Source organism: Mustela erminea, chromosome 10 (assembly GCF_009829155.1).
Source record: "Mustela erminea isolate mMusErm1 chromosome 10, mMusErm1.Pri, whole genome shotgun sequence".
NCBI classification, from domain to species: domain Eukaryota; kingdom Metazoa; phylum Chordata; class Mammalia; order Carnivora; family Mustelidae; genus Mustela; species Mustela erminea.
In genome coordinates this window covers 106086497-106107096 of record NC_045623.1, presented here as the reverse complement: position 1 = coordinate 106107096, position 20600 = coordinate 106086497, and the positions used below count along the sequence as shown (strand labels likewise).

The 20600-nt window shown below is 56.7% G+C and overlaps 1 protein-coding gene across 11 annotated transcripts in view; it reads right to left on the bottom strand.

Annotated features, from left to right (window-relative positions):
* NPHP4 (nephrocystin 4) overlaps positions 1-20600 on the bottom strand; it is a 107089-nt gene that overhangs the window by 65741 nt on the left and 20748 nt on the right. For 8 of the 11 annotated variants that reach the window (XM_032303797.1, XM_032303798.1, XM_032303789.1 and 5 more), the window contains 5 exons: positions 20195-20259; positions 17658-17840; positions 8425-8561; positions 5857-6038; positions 5063-5189 (listed from right to left, as the gene is read on the bottom strand). In XM_032303797.1, coding sequence (XP_032159688.1) covers positions 5063-5189; positions 5857-6038; positions 8425-8561; positions 17658-17840; positions 20195-20259 — 694 coding nt within the window. The remainder of the gene's footprint in view (positions 1-5062; positions 5190-5856; positions 6039-8424; positions 8562-17657; positions 17841-20194; positions 20260-20600) is intronic. The other 3 variants (XM_032303795.1, XM_032303793.1, XM_032303794.1) reach the window with 1 other exon arrangement.

Below are 20600 nucleotides of genomic sequence, written 5' to 3'. Positions count from 1 at the left end.
GAGAGGTTGCGGAAAAATACTCGCAAACTATGTATTTGATGCAAGATTTATGGCAAAAATATATGAAAGGAACTCCCATCTACCCAATAATAAAAAGACACACAAACCTTGTAGGGAAGGCCGACAAGCACAGAACACGTACTCATGCCTGGTCATCAGGGAAAGGCAAATTAAAACCATGTTCACACCCAGGAGAAAGGCTGAAGCTAAAAAGACAGACAAAACCAGAAGCTGGTGAGGCGTGGAACAGCCGTCCTTCACAGACAGCCGCAGCGCAAACACTTAGGAGAAAAAGGCTGTGCTTGGAAAGGCAGCGTGGATCTACCGAGGACCCGGAACATGGTCCCACGGCCCTCGGCAACAAGAAGTGAAAACGTGTGTCCACAAAGACTTGCCCCAGAGCACTTTATCAATTAGCTGGAGAAGCCCACACACAGTAACATGAAAAAAGAAATTTGCAAACCACATTATCTGATAAAGGAGTAACACCCAGAACACGGAGAGAAGTCCTGAACCCTGCAACAAACAACAAACCACCCGACCCAAAACCAGGCAAAGGACTCGGGCAGACACTCCCCCAATGAAGATACAGGCCAGCAAGCTGGCGACAAGGTACGCGGTGGCACTGACCACCACGGAGACAAATCCAAACCACACCGCGGCACCATCTCACCCCATTCACACACCGTTTTCAACAAAGCCAAACAGCGAGGGCTGGTGAGGCTGCAGAGGAAGCAGAACCCTCGCGCAGTCGGTGGGAACGTAAATGGATGTGGCCGCTGTGTAAACCAGTGTGGGGCTCCTCAAACCACGAAAAATACTATGACCACAAGAGCCAACAATTCTGCTTCCGCTGCCCAGGAGGGCCGAGTGGAGGGTCTCGAAGGGATACATGTGTGCACATGTCCGTGTTAGCGTTATCCACAGCGTCTGGGATGGGGAAGCCACTCTGGCCCAGCCACCGACGGCCAGACGCGCAGAACTCCGACGCGCGAGACAGCCATCTTCAGCCTTGAGAAGGAGGGTGGTTCTCCAACACGGCACACGGTGGAAGGGCCCTGAGCACGCAAGTCCGAGTGAAAGAAACCAGCCACGAAAGGACAAATACTGTATGATTTCACAGGACGTGCCTTCTGGGGATGGACGAGATGACGGCCCCACAGCACATGTGAACGCACTCGATGCCACAGAACTGTGTGCTCGAGAAGAGTTAAGATGGAAAAGTTTGTGATACATGCGTTGTTTCCACGAGAAAGAAAAGACATCAGGGGACAAAAAGTGAGAAAGCCACTGTACTATACCCTTTAAAACTGTTTTAGGCTGTGTGAATTTCTTAGTAAAATAAAATATTTTTGAAAAAGCAAACCAAAAAAACAATTTTCAAAAAGTGAGTAAGTCGATATCTTTCCTAAAGCCGTAAGGGGAGCCCAACATTCAGGACAAAGCAGAAGACTCGGCCGCAGACCCCCTCTCCATCAGCGTCCACCCACATGTGCGGGGGCACTCAGCCCCGCTGGCTCCAGGAGATGAGGCCAGAGCCTGGGCTGAGCAGGTGGAAAGGCGGCCACGCGGTCTGGAGGCCAGCGTGCTCCAGGGGACCAGCCAGGTTATCCTCAAAAAATTCCAGAAAACCCTCAAGACTTTTATATTTCCAAGTTCTAAATGTTGAAATGTACATCATTTTCAGAATAAATCAGGGCATAATATTCATGTGCCAAATACAGAACATCAAAATACTCAGTTCTGAGGACCAGGCACCTGGCAAACACTCCGACTTTTGTTATATGGGCTTGTTTTGTCAGAGAACATTAGAACATACATAAATAATAAATTAGCTAACATTTACCTTCTAGAGATCTGGAAGTTATTTTGCTATGTGACTCCACGAAAAGGACTGTGTTATCCCCTGGCAGGCCCCTGGGGATCTGCACTTATTTCTCATCTAAAAAGGCACCGAAGACTCTGGGTCTGGTTGTTTTCACAGCTGCCTTCATTCTGTCATTCTCTCACGATCGAGGGCGTCTGCTTTGTCAACGTTACCATCAGCCAGCACTAAGGGAGCCCACACCTCTCTGCAAACAGGCCGCCCGATACGGGCACACCGCCCCCACACGCGGGCACACTGCCCCCACGCACCCCACCTCCCAGAAGGGAGAAGGGCTTCCTTTGGCTCTCGGCAGCGAAGCTGGAGACAAACTACAAAGGGCTTTAGCTGTTCCGGCTAACTAAAAAGTGTGCAGACGTCACAACAGATTACCAACAAGGAGCGTGTCTTCTCAGTCTTTCTAGTCTGTTTTGCATGACTACCAAAATACTCAGGACCCAGAAACTGCTCTCGGACTCAGGTGACTGGAAACTCGGAAACTGGAAACCCTCTCAGCCCGGCGGTTTCTCCCCATCTGCCACCTGCAGGGGCGAGCCTCACAAGGGGCCTCAGGAGACAGAAGCCTCTGGCTCCTGGTCTGACACGCTGTGCCACAGGCCCGTTCTGTTACTTCACGCATCAGCCATAGAAGGACACGAGACCTAGGGAACACATCTTGAGAACAGGTCTCGGCAACAGAGGCGGCATCCGTGAGAGAGAACGCGACGGCTCCCCTTGTGCAGAACACCTGGCCCAGAAATCATTTCCCAAAGAAAAACACATTTATGTTTTCGGCTCTTCTACTTCTGATTCTGTAAAGTACTTGAGAAATGGGTGCGCAGGCCGACTGGACACTGGGTGGCAGCGGACAATCTGCCTCAGTCTTCTGGCGTGACCAGGGCACTGCGGCAGCAGCCCCATCGTCCAGGGACATGTGTGGACTGCTCACCGAGGCAGCGACGGGCTGTCAAGGACCGAGTGACAGGGGCCAAGGGACAGGGGGCGGAGGAGCGGAGGCAGGCACCCCACCAGGTCCAGGCTTCTCTCTCCCTTCATATTTGAAATTTTCCACAATAACAAAGTTAAAAGCAGAAAAGATCATACGTGCCACAACGTCCACAGTCATCACAGCAGACAATGACTGGAATTTGCCTCAAAATAAATCAGAGCGGGTTGTAGGAGATGGTGTGGACCAAACAGGACTATGCACGCGGCTGGCTGAGCTGGCTGGTTCATTTTCCTATGCAGTCTGCCTCAGTTTACCTGTGACGTGCCCACCGGGGGAAGCTCTCTCACAGGGACAGGAAGGGAGAAAGACACGCGGAGGCGGGAGGCCAGTGAAGCACGGGCTCCGTGACCGCCCGCAGAGGAACCCGGGCCGTGCTGGCTGCGGCTGTCCCCCACAACCCAGGCCACACCCCCGACTCACGGATACTCCTGGGGAAGGACAAGGGCCAGGAGCACCCCTGCGCCCTCCCCTCCAACGTGGACACCCGTCCGACTCAGGCCTAACCCCGGGGTGCGCGGCCCCCTGCTGCTCCACGCACACAGCAGGCGTCTGTGCGGACCACCCCCTCGCGGCTGCACTGAAGAAAGCACAACCGATGGCCACACCACGGCATCCAACATCCTGTGTCAGGAGAGACCTCCACGCCACAAAGAACAGATGAGCCATTACACGCCGCCTTCCAAAAGCTCCATGAAGCAGCAACACGTGGCAAAGCCACCTGCATTGGGTAAGCGTTTCCGGGAAGGGTGAACAAATAACAGAGCGTCACGTGACCCACCAGCTTCCACGTACAGACCCCGTAATGTGGGCAAACTGTAATGTAGCGTTCGGAGGGAACTCTCCCCACGGACGCGAGACCCGGGGGCGCCAGGCTCACAGGCAGCTGGGCCAACTCCTCCCTGTCTCCTTCCCCGGGCAGCCCTGGGTGCCGGCCCCGGAGTCCCTCCCTCCTGATACGGTCCCCCTCAAGCCCGGGGCGCCCACCCCATGCCGCCACGTGCTCACACGGCTGCGTCCGGCTGCCTTGTCTGGCAGTAAATAAAGAAGAGCGGAGCTGCGAACGACAGCCTGACTGCGACGACGGTGGCCGCTGCTCGGGCACAGTCAGGACGGCTGCCCCTGGACCTGCTCACCTGCTCGGGACTCCGGATCGTGCCGCCCTGAGCTGTGCACGGCAGAGGGCAGATGAGAACACAAAACAGCACCTCCGCTTGGCACCGCCTTCCCCCTCCTAAGGCTTGCCCCAAGACCGTCCTCAGCCCTGGCCCCCCAGCAGCAGCGCCACGACGCTGGCCAAACGGTCCTCAGGCAGGCGCCTTGTCATCCTTTTATTTCAAATCGACATCTGCTTTTGCAAACAGAAAACCAAATCTTAAATACAGCCTGATTTGAAGTTTCCAAAGCGGCCCCATCAGTGATGTGAACGTCGCCTCTGTGCTACATGCTGAGTCCCAAGTAACATGGGGCGGAGGGACTCCAACCCCCGCGCCATCCAACGCCTGCAGTAACTTTCGACTCTTCCAAAACGTAACTCCTAACAGCTACAGTCTGGCCAGAAGACTGGCCAGTAGCAGGAACAGTCGACGAACACGTTTCGTAAGTATTAAGTGTTATATGCTGTGTTCTTATAATAACACCAACTAGAAGAAAGAAAATGCCATCAAGGAAAATCATAAGAAAAAAACACACTTACATACTGTATTTACCAAGAAAATCTTTTTTGGTTGTAATGGCCCTGCGCAGTTCAAACCTGTGTCACTCAAGGGTCTTCTGTCTTCTTCCAAGTGAACCGTACAGACTCTTACTTAGTTATGATACAGACACACCAAGGTCACGGTAAGAAAACATGTATCACTTGTGCAGATTCAAGCTTTACTAAGGATCAAATGAAAACTACATTAAAGTAGACTCATTCTTTAAACACTTATCGATGCAATATTTGTGAATCAAGGCTATCATGCGTGCCTACTGAGCTACTGATTACCGTCGGCCAGCAGAACAGTCTGTGGCCAGAAAGACAGGAAATGACTGTGACAAAGCTCTACGACTAGGAAGAAGCTGTTTCCGTGATGCCATGCCGCACGTGCTGTCCACACAGCTGACTGCAACTGCACTAAGTTATTTAACAGAAACGACGCTGGTGGCGACTTTGTTTCTCCTCGGGGCACAGAGCCCAGGGCCCTTCTCACCTTGCCGTCCACTCCGGAAGGGCTGTTGAACACGTACTCCAGCTGAAAGACGATGGCAAATGCAGGGTGGCGGACCATCTCAGGGAGTCGGAGGCGGCTTCTCAAAACCAGAGCCTGGTTTCCAGAGCTGTGTCAAGAACAAGGAACAGCGGCAGATCAGGCAGGGCTCCCACGGCCCTCTACCCACCGCGGGATGCTGTCTGTGCCCACAACGATGCCGCTGAGCTCTGCTGGGTGTCCAGCCCCCAAGGTAGCTTCCAAACCAGAGCCTTTCTAGGTGCCTCAATCACTCGCTCCAAATCACCAGAGCTTATGTCAGGAGGATGGCCAATATGTCCAGGTCTCCAGGGAGGCTCATCCTCCAGGGCCAGTCTCTGCTGGCTTCACACGGGCCACCCCTTGGAGCGCTCTCTGATTCTGACTTGGGAACACAGGACTGAACAGAACGACAGTATTTCCTGCCTGCTGGTTCCCTGCCATCTGTGACCCTGCTCGGTGGTAGAAAGCATGCCAGAGTCTCCTCAGACCTCAAGCAGCCACAGCGGGAGGCACCTGTTATGCTAACTCCAACTGTCACAGCACACATCAGGACTTTTCCAATGGGACATCACTGAGGTCTGCTCCTAACGCGCAGAAGTCAGCAAGAGGAAACAGAGGCACCAGGACAGAAGCCCCGGCGGACGAGTGCACACTTTCCATGCAAAAATAGCTCCGCCACACTTTGACCCCCAGCTACACGCACCCTCGTATCTCCCTGTTCCATGGGGCTACACTTCACACCCTAGTGAGCATACCTGGCCTTGGAGGAGTAGCCGACTTTCCTGCTGAAACTGGCAGAGCGTGTCAAGGCCACGTCCAGCTCGGGCACCAGCACCACCACCTGCGGCCTCTGCACGAAGCCCAGACCGTTGTGCACGCCCACGCACAGGCGGCGCTCTAAGATCTCCAGCGCGCTGCTGTCCAGCGGAACGCCCCCCTAGGAAAGCACAGGGCACGCAGGGTCAGCCCCTGGGCCGAAGGGCAGAGGCTCCCAGGGGAGAGGCAAGCAGAGAAAAGAAACTATAACGGCCGCCCCAGGCATTTCCGGATCAGAGGGTGCCCAGTGAGAATGCATCCAGGCAAATGACAGGCAACTCCAAGAACCGCTGGCCTTTGGGCATTTTCTAGGCTGCTGTGGGTTTCCTCACACGGCACGGCCTTCTCTGGGCTATCCACCCCAACACGCCCTCCCCCCAGGTGTGGGGAGTCCTCAAACGCGTGCTCAGGTTACCAAGGCTGAGCACAATTCCCAAGATGCAGCAAACGTGAGCCAGTGCAGGAGCCCACGGCCCCTGAGGCACCTCTGGCCGCCTCCAGACTCAGACTCCAGAGGAAGCTCGGGGCCGAAGGGGCAGCAGGAAGAGGGAGCGTATGGACGCAGTGAGTCATAAACCAATAAACACAGAATCTGCCCCAAAGTGATCGCTGGATATTAAAGTGTTTCATCTTAAGAAAAAAATGTACAGGCACTTTAACAAATGAGCAAGGACAGTCCTCCAGGCGACTACTGTTTATTAAATTATGTGATCGTGGCGAAACGATGCCTGAATCTTCAAGTTTTCTTCATTGCTCCTTAATCACGCTGAACAGACCAAACGCCTGTTCGTCTCGGGATAATGAAAATGGAGCGACAGAGACAGGCAGCTAGCTGCCAGCTGGATGGGAACTAAATACAAAGTAGTAAAGATACACAGTAAAGCGACTTTTATGGGAAAACGTAAAACCCAACAACGCTAACCATAAACCACCTCCTCCCTCACGCAGTCCACACCCAGTAGGAAGGGCAGGGCGGGAGCCACAGCGGGACAGCGCTCCGCCAGCCCCTGCTCTGTGCTCCTGTTTCGCAGGAGACCTCGCACGGCTACCTGGTCAGGAATGTGCAGAGAGCAAAACCAGTCCGTCTCATCGAGGAGTGCACATGTGCGTGTGTACCTGTGAGCGTACTGCACGCATATGTGTGTGTGCGTGTGTGTACCTATGAGTGTGCATACACGTGTGTGCGTGTGTATCTATGACCGTGTGTGTGCATATGTTCCTATGAGTGTGCATGCATGTGTGTGTACACGTGCATGTGTGTGCGTGGATGTGTGTGCCTATGAGCGTGCGTGCACGTGTATGCGTGGATGTGTGCGCGTGTGTACCTATGAGCATGCCTGCATGTGTGTGTGTGTATCTATGAGCATGTTGCACGTGTGTACGTGTGCGTGTACATGTGTGTGCATGGATGTATGCGTGTGTACCTGTGAGCGTGCGTGCATGTGTACGTGTGCGTGCACGTGTGTGCGTGTGCATGCATGTGTGCACGTGCGTACCTGTGAGCGTGTGTGTGTGCGTGCACGCGTGTCCATGTTTACCTATGAGCGTGCGGTCACGTGTGCGGGTGCGTGCATGTGTGCACATGTGTACCTATGAGTGTGCGTGAACATGTGTCACTAAGACCCTGCTCACCTCACACACTGCTAGGATGGGCTCCTGCTGACACAATCGCTCACTGTCACCACCAAGAAGCGCAAAAGAGCTGCGATGGGCCGACCCTGATGCACTTCGTTCGGGTGCAACAGTGAACCCAGCCATGACCCTGTCCTCCTGGTACAGATACTCCACAGAGGGACAGATGATAGAGCAACGACCAGGTAAGGAAAGCAGGTGCTCTCGGGGACAGCCAAGCACCGGGAGAAAGGAAGCAGGGGGACACCTGGACAGAGCCTGCTGGAGGAAGGGGCTGTGGCCTTAGCCGCACACTCAGGTGGCCTGTCAGGGCGGTCAGGTTTGCTCCAACACCTGAAGCCTGAGGGGAGCCAAGCAAGGGTCTGGACACAGAACACACAGGAAAGTGAGCTACCAGTCCCAAGGCCAAGTGGGGACAAGCTGTGGCCCGTGACCACCAAGAGTTTATGGCAATGTGTCACGTAGGCAGGCAGAACTGGACCCTGAGACAGGGACCCCTGCCACAGAAAGCGGGTCTGCTGGGATAAAACGACTAAGACCTCTAGTCATGTCCTTGGAGTCAGCCAAATATCTTGCTAATGCTTTTTGTAAATGCAGATTATTTTACTGGTTTCCTTATGCTCATTTGGTGACTTAATATACTTTTAAGTGAAGGCTGCTTTAATATATAATGAAACTAACATTAGGGTCTCGTGATAACAGCACCTTCGTCCCACCAAGGCTAATACAACAGGCTAGGTGTCCCCCACGAGCCACTGAAGGTGGGAGCACACAGGACCGCCTACCCTGGTGGTATCTAAGGCTGGCAGCTTCCCCACCTCTGGCCCCCCTGCATCTCCACGGCTCAGAGGAAGCTCCACCAGGTGAAACAGTACCTCCCGGAAGTGATCACTGATAAGGAGTTCCAGAAGCTCTTCCTCAAACTTCTCCAAGGAAGGGTACAGCGTGAAGAATAAATCATCCAAGTACCACGTGACGGCCTTCTGAAGGCGAGGCTTTCGGAGGGCGTCCCCTGAAACAAGAAGGGGGCTCGTGGAGCACGTCCGTGGCGACAGGACCACCAGAAGCATCGAGGGGCTCTCACCCACCGAGGTCCAGGCCATGGTGCTGGGCCCTCCAGGCAGAGAAGAGACCACAGGCACAGCACTCAGACCGAACGCTGAATCAGAACCCACCTCCGTTCACACCGAGACGCCAAGCAGATTAAACAAGCCCAGATTTCATTTACAGCCCGATTCCTTCCCCCACCCTCCTCCAGGAACACATTTTATAATTCAGCAATCCAAAGAACACAGATCAGAGAATGCAGGGTAACATCTGTTCCTATCAGCTCGGTTTCCCTTAATCACTGCCTTCCTCTCTAGCAAGAACAGAGCCAACGATGCCATTTCTTATTTTTGTACGTTTACCTTGAACCATTTGGAAACATGCAGAAATACTCATGAGCGCATTAAGCCAACAAGCAAAAACACCGTCTGGGCTGACACCACAAGAGAAGAGTCCCCGTCCGGGGCAGGGAGGGGACGCAACCCTGACTGGGAGCTCCGTGAGGACAGAAGGGGACGGTGGCTCCCAGCACACGGCTCGGTGCCCAGCCCAGAGCAGGTGCACCAACACTCCGCAGTGAGGGGCGTGGTCAGGTCTACAATGAGCCTCCCGCTGGCTCGGGCACCACGGCAGGATAAAGGCCAAGCTGACCGCCCCCCCACGAGCATGCAACCCGGGCTCTGCCCTCCTGTGCCCGTCACTGCTCTGCTGCCCTCTGTCTCTTCCCAAGCTTTACCCATAAGAAGGAAGGTGCAAAGTCTTGGATTTTAAGAGCGGATTCCAAAGTCAGAGAAAGGAAACAACTGCCGTGAGACTGCGCAGAGCCAACGGTGTGGTGAGAGCCCTTTGCCGTCCTGCCGGTGGTAAACCTGCAGCCGGAGGTGATCCCAGCTTTGCCTCTGCGGGCACCAAGGCCCGTAAAACTATCCACTGCCGCCTTCTGCCCCACTAATTCCACTTTCTGAACCTGTTTAGCAAAATTAATCAAATGCAGGGGCGCCTGGGTGGCTCAGTGGGTTAAGCCGCTGCCTTCGGCTCAGGTCATGATCTCAGGGTCCTGGGATCGAGTCCCGCATCGGGCTCTCTGCTCAGCAGGGAGCCTGCTTCCTCCTCTCTCTCTCTGCCTGCCTCTCTGCCTACTTGTGATGTCTCTCTGTCAAATAAATAAATAAAATCTTAAAAAAAAAAATTAATCAAATGCAGAGGCAAAGCATTGCATACAAGAATACTCATTAAATGTTATTTACAACAGAAAAAAAGTAAGAAACAACCAAACACTCACCAGCAGGGAAATGTTGAGCCAATGACTGTGCCTCCATATAAAATGAGAAGGAAACTCACATTGTCAAAGATTATTTAATAACTGAAAAATAATCACACTATTGTAGGTGAAAACAATACACCTAACACCACTATGAGATCACCTAATGCCAGTTCTACCTGAAAACCTACGCATTTACACGTACGCATGGACACATACGGGAGGTAATCACAGATGACTTTATTTCCTTCTTTATGGCTTCCCACACCTTCCCCATCACAAACAGACATTGGATTCTGCGTAGTTCAGAAATACGCATGTGCTTCCTTTCTAAATTTAAAAAGCAGTGTTTAAGCAGCTCCGCGGAGAGTCAGAGCCTGCCAGCACACAGGGCAGGCACAGTTACTCACCACGACTGAGAGTTAAAAACCACCCAAACGTCCATCAGGAGATGAACGGAGGAGAACAAATGTGGTCGATCCACACACACGACGTCAGCCTTCTAAAGGACGGCACTTCAGACACTTGGATGGGCCTTGAGGACATGGGACAGTCACATAAAGGGCAAATGCTGGACGTTTCTGCTCACAGGAAGCACTTAAAGTAGTAAAATCAGAGACAGAGAGTGGATGGGCGGGCACCAGGGGTTGGGCGCAGGACGGGCGGCAAGTTTCCCGGGCGCTTTGCAAGACGAGAGGTTCTGGCAGTGGACAGTGGTGGCGGCTGTACAGCCGAGGGAATGCCCTTCGTGCCCCCCAGGTGTGCGGTGTAAAAGGTCTACGTAACCACAACTGCTCCTTAAAGAGCAGGAACAATGAAGTCCGACCTTGCAGGAAGTGGTTCATCAAGTGTCTGAGGCCCGACCTGAATTAAGACCCTCATCAGGGCGCCCGGGTGGCTCAGTGGGTTAAAGCCTCTGCCTTCAGCTCAGGTCATGACCCCAGGGTCCTAGGATCAAGCCCCACGTCGGGCTCTCTGCTCAGCGGGGAGCCTGCTTCCTCCTCTCTCTCTGCCTGCCTCTCTGCCTGCTTGTGATCTCTGTCTGACAAATAAATAAATAAATAAAAACCCTCATCAGAGAAGGAGGACAGAAGAGGCAAGAGGGAGGAGCTAAGGCAGCGCACCTGCCCCGCACCAGGTCCCCCACCGTCGGGCCCAGGGGCCACACAGCCCATGGGGCTTCAGAGAGGATGAGATAGGGTGGCCAGAGCCCTCAGGGCAAAGGGAAGGAAGGAGCGGGGACTGTCTCCAAACCAGGGCCCGTCTGCAGGAAGAGGACAGGCCCAGCAGACACGAGCGCCTGCTGGGGAGAGCCGAGTCCACCCTCCCCGGCAGGCGGAGGGAACCACGTGTCCTGCAACAAGGGAGGATAGCACGGCAGTCACAAGCACTCTGCGGCCAGGGCCAGGGGGTCAGTCCCAGTTTCTAAACCTCAGTGTCCTCAGCTGTGGAAGCCAGGACGGGGCTACGCAGACAGAGCTAACAGCATCCACGCGTGCTCCCTACAGCAGCCGGGAACACGTCATGGCTTCCACGGAAAGGCACACACAGACACACACATCTCACCAGATCATCCTAAATCTCAACACAGCCCATCCCTGTACATTCTATTCTCTTTATTTCACAAAAGAGAACCGGGGCCTGGACGTGCAAAGTGACGGGCCCGAAGCCGCCTCACCCAAAGAAACGCGCGTGAGGGAGACTCAGATTTTTAAGCCACTAAGCACACGTCCACGAACGAGCAGGAAAGCATGGTGAGAACTTCAGGGAGTGAGCGGATTTGCAAATTCAGAACCCACAAGTAGCAAGGACGGGCCACGCTGGGAGCCGTGGACTCAGGCAGGACCCGGGGGGCTGGCCAGTGGCAGCCCTTACACAGACGGGGCGGCAGCAGAGACAGACACGCTTGCACGTGTGCTGGGACTACAGCCCATCCGGCAGGGAACCCACTCACGTACCAAAACTAAAATATTGGTGGGCAAAGGCCACTTCCCAGACTGATTTCCCACATGCCGGCTTCACAGCTCAAGGGGACGGTGCAGGGGTGAGAGCAAGATCTAGGGATCCGGAAGGTGGCAGAGCCCCCTGCTTCTGGCAGAGGCCTTCGCCAGGCAGGAAGCAGGCTCTGCACAGCCCACCCCCATGACAAGGTGGCCCCCAGGCCCACAGCCATCAGCAACAACAAAAGGAGTCAAAACCCTCGTCTCCAGAGAGGTGAAAAGCGAGTCCCACCGCCGAATAGGACAGGGACAGGGACGAGGGACAAACACTCTCCCCCCAGGAGGCCAGACTGAAGAGCCACATCTGGGCTGGGGAGAAATTTCAGATCCTGAGAGGTCCGGGAGGCAGGGCCAGGGTGGCGGCATCTGGCCGGCCTTCCCCAGGCCAGGTCTGGTGAACAGCGCAGGCTCTGGAGAAGGGCTCTCCCTCAGGAGACGGAGCGGGCCTCCCGAGCTGCCGCGGCAGGGGACGGAACCCCCGAAGAAAGAACAGCAGGTCCCAGGGCTCAGCACGTCCTAAGTTCTCGGCACTGAGCTGCCCCAGCCCATTCCTTTGCCCCCCAGATGCATCTGCAGGGGCAGGTCCCAAGAACGTCCCCATCTTACGTGGAGCCTCTCCCCTGACCACTCCTGCACCCCCCACGGGGCAGCTTCGCCTTCTGACATGCCCCCCGTTCACTCACCACCCACCCTCCATGACCAGGACTGACGGAACCGCAGCAGAGCTGACCTCTGGGGGCACTCCTGGCCCTCCCGCTCTGCGACCAGGGCTAGCTTTCCCACGTTTGTTGCCCAGCTTGTGGACAGGAATGCAACCCCGAAAACAGCACTGCTCCAACAGGAAAGCAGACCCCCTTCCCTCGGGGATCCCCACACGCACCGCTGAGAAAACAGGGTTACAGGCGCAGAGCAGGCAAGAACCCCCTGATGTACCGTCCTCTAGGGAAGTGCTCAGAAACACCCCCACGTGCCCCATGAGCTCCCCACAAAGTCCTAACATGGTCCGCAGCTTCCCAGGGCGCAGCTCTCCCGGAAGGGCATCCGGTTCACCGGACAAACAGCGCTGCAGGAGGGACGACAGAGTGAGAGGCTGACAGCCCCGCAGGCAGGAGCAGAAGGGCGTCTGAGCCGTCCGCGCTTCTAAAACACCTGTTGCCCTTGACGGCAGTGGTGAGAGGACACGTCCGCCCTTGCTTCAGCCCATCAAGATGTGAGCTTCCGCCCAGACCCCCAGGCTGCGCCCTCTCCCCGGCTGGGGGCCTGCGCACCCGGACCCACAGAAGAACCACAGACGAGCCCAGGCATCGGAGAACCCGGGAAGGGATATGGGGCAGTGGTTTGCTCTGGGGCGGTTCCCTGGGCAGTGAGACTGGAAGGAAGGACTTTCCGCCAAGATTCCTTCGTCAGGTTAAAACTGCAGCTCGCACAGGGAGGACACCAGCTCTGCTCCTGCCACGCCACCCCCACGCCTGCATACCGGCAACCCGCGCTCACACAGACCAATCCAGAAGGCGAATCCCGGCGAGGACCTGAGCAGCCCCCAGAGCCTGGGAGACGCGCCCCACAGCCGGCAGGGTGCTTGGACGCCGTCCGCTGGAAGGAGCATCAGCAGGTCAGGGTGGGGGAAGCAGCATTTTCAAGGACACCCCAGGGGACTCCTGAGCAGGGACTCGGGAGGACCATGTGGGACGCCAACCGGGGCAGGCCACCACGCGGCAGAGCGGCGGGCACAGTTCCGACAAAGCACTTCTCCGGACAGCTCGGCTGAGCTCTGGGTTAGCAGGTGAGGAAGCGGGGCCTGGACCCGGCGCCCGCACCAGGCAGGAGGACCCACGGCAGAGGCCGCTTCAGGCGATGTCGGCATGAGCAGGCCTGCAGGACAGAAGGCAGCCAAGAAGGAAGGACAGCAGACGCACATCACTGGGGCAGGCGTTCAAAGTCTCGGCAGAGCTCAGAGCGAAGTGAGGCTGCAGGTCGGGGAAGAAACGCCTCGAAGGCCCGAGTAAGGAAGACGGGCACGCGGGACGGGCACGTGGCGAGGACAGCGGCCTTTCTCTGCCTCTCTATGGGCCACTTGCTGCTGCCACCACAGTTCCTGGGACTCCCCCGAAGCACCACAGCCAGCCATGGGTGGCGGCCTGTGGACGTGAGCTCGAAAGACCGAGCTTTGGTTCAGGTCGCCCCGGAGGCCTCGTCCACTCTCAGATGCTGCCAGTCCACGGCTCACTCCCACCAAGCCCACGACAGACAGCTGTGGCCAAGCGTTCCGGCCGCTCCGGATGCCTGGATGGTGTCGGCCAGCTCGGGGGAGCGTGAGGCCCTCCGCTCTCCTCCTGCACTAGCAGCCCTGCAGGACCCCTGCGCCCCCAACCAGAAGCCTCCCTCGGGACTCCGTTCAGTCCTGGCACTGGCCTCTGGCCTTCAGGTCCAGTTCCAAAAAACAGGCTTCCCGCTTCATTCATGACTAAGCTCCCAACACACTCGGACACTTTACGCAAGGCTCTGGCCCTGCCCCGACGCAGGAGGTGCGCTCTGAGCCTTGCCCCAAACGAGAGAAGTCTCCCTGGTCCCCGCCTCCCCAGACCTCCCCCCACCACGGCCGCGGCAGCAGCAGCCACCGGGCACGTGACTGGCACACAGACCCGCGGCCCCGAGGGCAGGCCAAGGAGCCCCGGCGGAGCCTGGCTCTGAGCGAGGCATGGGGCTCCTGCAAGGAGCGGCTTTGAGGAGCACGTGAGCACTTACCGGGGCCGACGCACAGTCCAGGCCTGTCAAACCGAAGCCTGCGGAAAGGTCAGAACCAGGCAAGGGAGAGAAGACCAGGAGAGGGAGGCTGCGTGGCTTTCCTGGCTGCAGAAGAGGTGGCGGGTCGGCAGCACCTGCTAATCTGGACGGGTTCGGAGGGCTTCCCTCTAAGAGCCGCTCGCAGGAAAAGGCCCCCCTTCCTCCTGGGGAGCAACAAAGAGCCCCGAGAACAGCCCCAGCTAGGACCTGTCATTTCCGGTCACTCCCGGATTGAAAACAGCTCTTCAGAAGTCAGTCCTCACACACAAGTCTAAGTGGCAGATGCGGGGGGAGGCTGGGGACTGTGCCGATGTCCGTATCCTGGCCGTGACCTTGTGCTGCAATTTTGGGGAAACTGGGCAAAGGACACCCAGAGTCTCTCTGCATTATTTATTAAAACCACATGAGAATCTAGAGTGACCCTGATAAAAATTTCCGTTAAAAACAACTCAGCCCTCCTATATCGTGGCCTTCTACAAATGAACAAACACCTGTGTCCCCCCCGTACGGCACCAAAATAAAATCAGACCCTCCGCACACTGCAAGTGAGTCCCACCGCTGAAGCCGGCACCGATCCCCGCCTTGGCACTTTCAGGGCTATAAAATGTGACTCAGCAAAGAAACCCTTTTCCAAGAGTGAGTCACAAAAGCCCAAGAGACACTGGGCAGGATTTACAGCACAGACAATAACCGCATCCACACTGCGAGCTACAGATCAGCCTGGCGTCCTGCTCGTCAGGGGAGGGCAGAGCAAATGGGTTTCTTTTCTCAGATGGTCACCGGGGGACATGGTAAGAAGCTTCGATCCGGTCCGTTCTCCCTGAGAAGAGGGAGTGTGCTCCGGCCTGTCGAAGCCAGTGCTCCCAGCGGCCCTCCCAAGCACGTCGCGGCTCCACACCCAGGGTCCCGGTCATCAGCTTTTCAACAACATGAGCGGTCATCAGTGCTGCAATCTCTCAGACACTGCCCGCATCCAGTGAGCGTCCCAGTGACCAACCGGCCACTCCACAGAGGGGAAGGGCCAACCAGAAGCCACTGGGGTTCACATTGCTTCCAAAGGCATGACCTTCAAGTGGGAGGCGCTGGAATCACACCCCCCCACCCCCGTCCCTAGCTGGAGCCTTGGATTCCCCAGAGATACTGAGAACAACGTGGGTGGTCGGAGCTGCCCTTCTGCCCCTGCCGTAGTGACACAGAAGCTGCGGCCCTTCCAGGTTTTATCTGCAGCTCTGCGGACCCCCGGTGGCAAGTCACAGAGCGATGGACACACCTCAGGCCCCAAAGGCAATCTCCCACCCAGAACCTCAAGGCAGAGAGTCGTCGTAAGCGGACTTGAAAGCTGGTGCACACTAGGTTCCGGACACCAGCGTGCAGTGTGGCGGGACCCAGAAGCCCCCCGGCTGATGAGGCCGAGGTCTCAGCACCAGACGCAGGTTGTCATGCTGTTCTCAACGTCGACGGCAATAACATGCGGCATGCCGTCCCCCTGACCCTCCTTCCCCCGTGAGAGAACACAGGCAAATGGGGGCTGTGGTGGGGGCTGCTGGAGCTTGGTAAGCCAGGGCAGGTCTGAAGCCGGGACCCTCTTCGGACCTGCTTCTGTTCACTGTTAATTTATCCTTCCTCGTGCCTCATCATCTCTACTCAGGAACACAGAGAAACATGACGTCATGATGGTGACAACCAGCACAGGCCCATCCCGGAAATTCCCGAACTCAGATAACACCGTCTGCGTCCCAGCACGGACCAGAACACCAAGCCATGTGCAGGGACCCCTTCACTGAAAACATTCCCCTACCGGAGCCAAGCGACCTCTTTTCTTTGGGGTCTCGAGTGTTTCTGTTCTAAGTGAAAACTCGGCACACCCACGCCCAATCCTGCTCCCCCCAGGATGGAACAGGGAGGGAGCCCCCCCAGATAAGAGGTTCCAGCAGAGCCAGTGGGGAAGGACCTATGCAGCCCCTTCTCCTGGACTCCTCAGACAGCCAGACAAGAAGCCTCCGGAAGGGCCCAGAAGGGGCATGAGGCCCAGGTCAAGGCCCATCAGCAGGCCCGAGAGCAGAGCACACCTCTGCAGTGATCTCAAGGTAAAGGCGTTGTCCCTAACCCCCCGCTGGAGAATGAAGTCCTAAAACACACCAAGACAGAGCTCTAAGACTCTCATGTGGATTTTGGTTTTTGAAAAGAATCCAGCATCGCACACCCACCGACCTCCGCATCCAATGATGCCGTCGCACACCCACGCTCACAGCAGCACCACGACGACAGCACAGGCAGAACGACCCAAGTGCCCGTGGACGGGCAGACGGAGAGACAAGATGTGGTCCCTCCACGCAATGGACTGTGATTCAGCCTTAAAAAGGAAGGAAAGTCCCAAACGTGATCCAACAAGGCCAGACTGTGAAGACACGACGCCCAACGCAGCAAGCCGGTCGCCGAAGGGCCAGCACTGAGCAGCACCCTGGAGGAGGCGCGTTCCCAGAGACAGGAAGCGGGACGCAGGGGCCGGGGCTGGGGAGGGGTGCGGGAGCTATCATTTCAGTTTGGGGACATGAGAAAGTTCTGGAAGGGGATAGTGGAGACGGTTGTACAAGTGGTAGAAGTACTTACAGCCGCTGAAATGCACACCTACGAACGGTTACAACAGTCAGTGCACGTTATGTCTACTTCACCACAACTTAATAATAATAATAATCAGGCCCCTGGTAGGGTCCAATAAGGGTGAGAACTAGCAACGTGGCTACCCCGGCCTTGTCACAGAGACACCAACTCTCTGACTTACAAAAGCACTCCCCAAGACAGGGCAGAAGTGACTTGAGGGATACGAGACCCTGCTCAGAAGGGAGAGATGGGCAGGAGACACGGGCAGGAGAGACAGCACTGCCCTGCTCTGCTCCCTTCCCCTCCCCTCTCCTCCTCCCCCTCGCCCCTCCCACCACCACCCTCCCGGGCCAGCCCTCCCCCACCAGAGCCTGCCTGACTCTGGCGAGGTCTGACCATCGATGCACAGACTCACCGGCTGGAGAGACGGAGCAGCCCTTACCCTTTCCTCCGTGAGCTGGAAGGAGGCCAGGTATGTGCTGCAGACCAGACACCAGAAGGTTCTCGGGAAGAAGATGGAACAGAGGCTCCAGGAGCGGGTGCGGCCTCAGCGCGTACTGGAGGCTGCAGCCCTCAATGAGGGTCACGTGCTTGTTCTCTGGGGGAGAAAACACCTATGTGACAGCTGGAACCAAAGGCCATTTCAGTCAAACCAGAGGATGAACTGCGCCTCTAAGAAAGAAACACCGCAAGCCGGAAACGTATTTTTCGACAGAGAAAGGGGAATTGCTCTGTCAGTTCAGCCACAAAGCAAAAAAGAATCAGTCCTTAGTAACTGTCTGCTAGAACCTCGGGGGCACAGATATTTGCTTTTAATGCAACTTAACCAAATCTCTGCTGCTCACCTCCCCCACCCGCCGTGTGGTGAAGTCCAGGTCCTGGTCCCCGTCATCAGAGGGGGGCTAGAAGGCACCCTGGGCCTCAGCCAGCCTCCCTTTCCCACTCAGCAGCAGACTAGACCCGGGTGGGGGGAGCCTCTGAGAGCAAGACACAAACCCACGGATACCCGTAGCACAAGGGAGAGCGGACGGAAGCCCAGGACAGACGCGCGTAGCGCACAGAGAGCAAGGGGGACTGGAAGAGGGAGAGCAACCCGGACAAAGAAGCGGCTGAGGAAGGCCCGGACACAGAGCTCAGGGAGACAGAGGGAACAGCACCCACAGAAGCTGGGATGCCAGAAGAGGGAGACTCGGGACCACAGGGCCCCGGGGCTGAGAGGAACCCGTGACATGCCCTCTACTCATCTCCACCAGAGAGTCTTGCTGGGGCTTGATTTCTCCCACTGACAGGGGCCTCACCACCTCCTGAGGCACACTACGTGATTTCATGAGAAAAGAATATGACTTACTGCACTCGTTAGAAAAACATATTAATGAAAACTGTATTTTTCATTCCTGACCACTACAAAAATGGGGTCTGCTTACTTTAAAATTTTAAATGCCCTGAAAGGCACCGTCCTGTGTGGCTGGTTGGAGACACTGGCTGGGCCTCCATGGAAGGTGAGCAGGAGAAGTGTTACACACCAGCCCCCAGGCCCAGCACCGCAGCTTCCGGGAGCTCAGCCCACAGCTGCGTGGACACAGGTGCAAAAGCGCAGCCGTCCACACCAGCGAGGCTCCCAACCTCGGTGCCCCGGGTCCGCCCAGTGCCCACTCGCAGAGCCACTCAGTCAAGCACAGAACACACACCCGACAACATACCACGCGGCTGTGCGAAGAACGGGGGGCTCTCTTCACACCAAGAGAAGACCTTCTAGGGTGAACCATTACGGGGAAAAGCAGAGGGAATAATGAAAGCGGGACAGGCACCTCTGCTTCTGTCCTAGTACGAAGACCCCTCTGTCACCCCCTCCTCCTGGGTCCAGGAGACTCAGAGAGGCCACCTAGGGCACCGGGGAGGGAGCAGAGCAGTCGGGGGAGGAGGCCTCGCTGAACCTTTTCGTGCATTTTATACCTTTTAATTCTGAATCATGTGAACGAATCGCCTATTCAGGCAAGAAATGCATACGTTTCTGGAATGCCCACGAGGAGGTGGGCCACCAGCCACCCCCACACAAGCTTCCCGGCTGCCCCGGCCAAGGTGCTGGCCGTGCACATCCCTCAGGAGGTCCTGGTCCTGGGGCGCCCAACTGGCTCCATCACGAACACAGGTGACTCTTGATCTCCAGGTCGAGAGTTCAAGCCCCACGGCAGTGTTAAGCCCACTTAACATAAAATTTAAAATTTCAAAAAAAAAAGTCCTGACCCTATGGGAGCTCCAGGACACGAAATGCTGGCAAAATGATGACTGGACTCAACTGACACATAACCTAAGAGCCAGTCTTCATCAGTAAAAGTAAGCTTCAGACTACTCCCCCCTCTGCCATGAAATTTTCACCAAATTCAGCAGGCCGTGGAAGGCTCGATTTTTAACGCGGGCCACTAGGCATGCTCAAAATTCCCATCACAGAATCCAAGCGACAGCTCAGACACAGAAAGTCACCCTCCCAAACAGATCCACCGCCAACCACTGGACCCCTCCACACCCACATCCCTCAAGGAGGAGGACGCGGGCATCCCTGCAGGACAGTCCTCCGCAGTCGGGCACAGCTGGACAGCCTGGCCGAGCCGGAAAGAACCAAGGGCCTCACAGCGAAAGGTTTCTGGTGCCAGCGTGGCCTCTGACACACAGCAGCTGCTTCCTCTGGTGGACGAGGGCCCTGCCCCAGAGGCCAGGAGGCGGGCAGACCTCCCATCGGCCAGCTCTGGGGCCGCCTCTCCCGGGGCCACCGGCGCGAAGCAACGCCCTCCCCGCAGCCTAGCGTGTTACGGCTCCAGCTGTGACAGCCTCTGCCCTAATCACTAAATAGAGGAGCTGAGCTGACAAAGGTTCCTGCTGAGAAAGAGAGAGAAGGACTCAAAGCGGGTAACTGTCGGGAAGCCATGGGGAGGCCGGGCAGGCCGCACGTCTTACGTTCCACGGGGTCCTGGAGCAGTGGGTGCAGGAGGGCGCGGGGGGAGCCATGGTACAGCCGCAGCCTGGAAAACAAGCCCGCAGAGCGCACGTCAGCCCGCTGCCTCGGGCGTCACAAACCTCAGCCACGCTTCTCACGCTGCACCTGCCAGACCTTCCCCACCGCCGCACCACGCCTCCTGCGCAGGAAGGACGCGGCCCCCAGCGCTCCTGGCCACATACCCCCAGCGCACAGACAGACAGAAACACCACCCCAGGGAAACCTATCATGTCAGCGAGCCGAGGCTGCGAAGCCCCGTCCAGAGGGACAACGTGAACTTCAGCCCCCGCGGACGGGGTGACACGCTGTCTTCTCCGTCCTGCTGCGTCCAGCTCCTGAGCGGAGCCTGGCACCGGTGCTGAACGG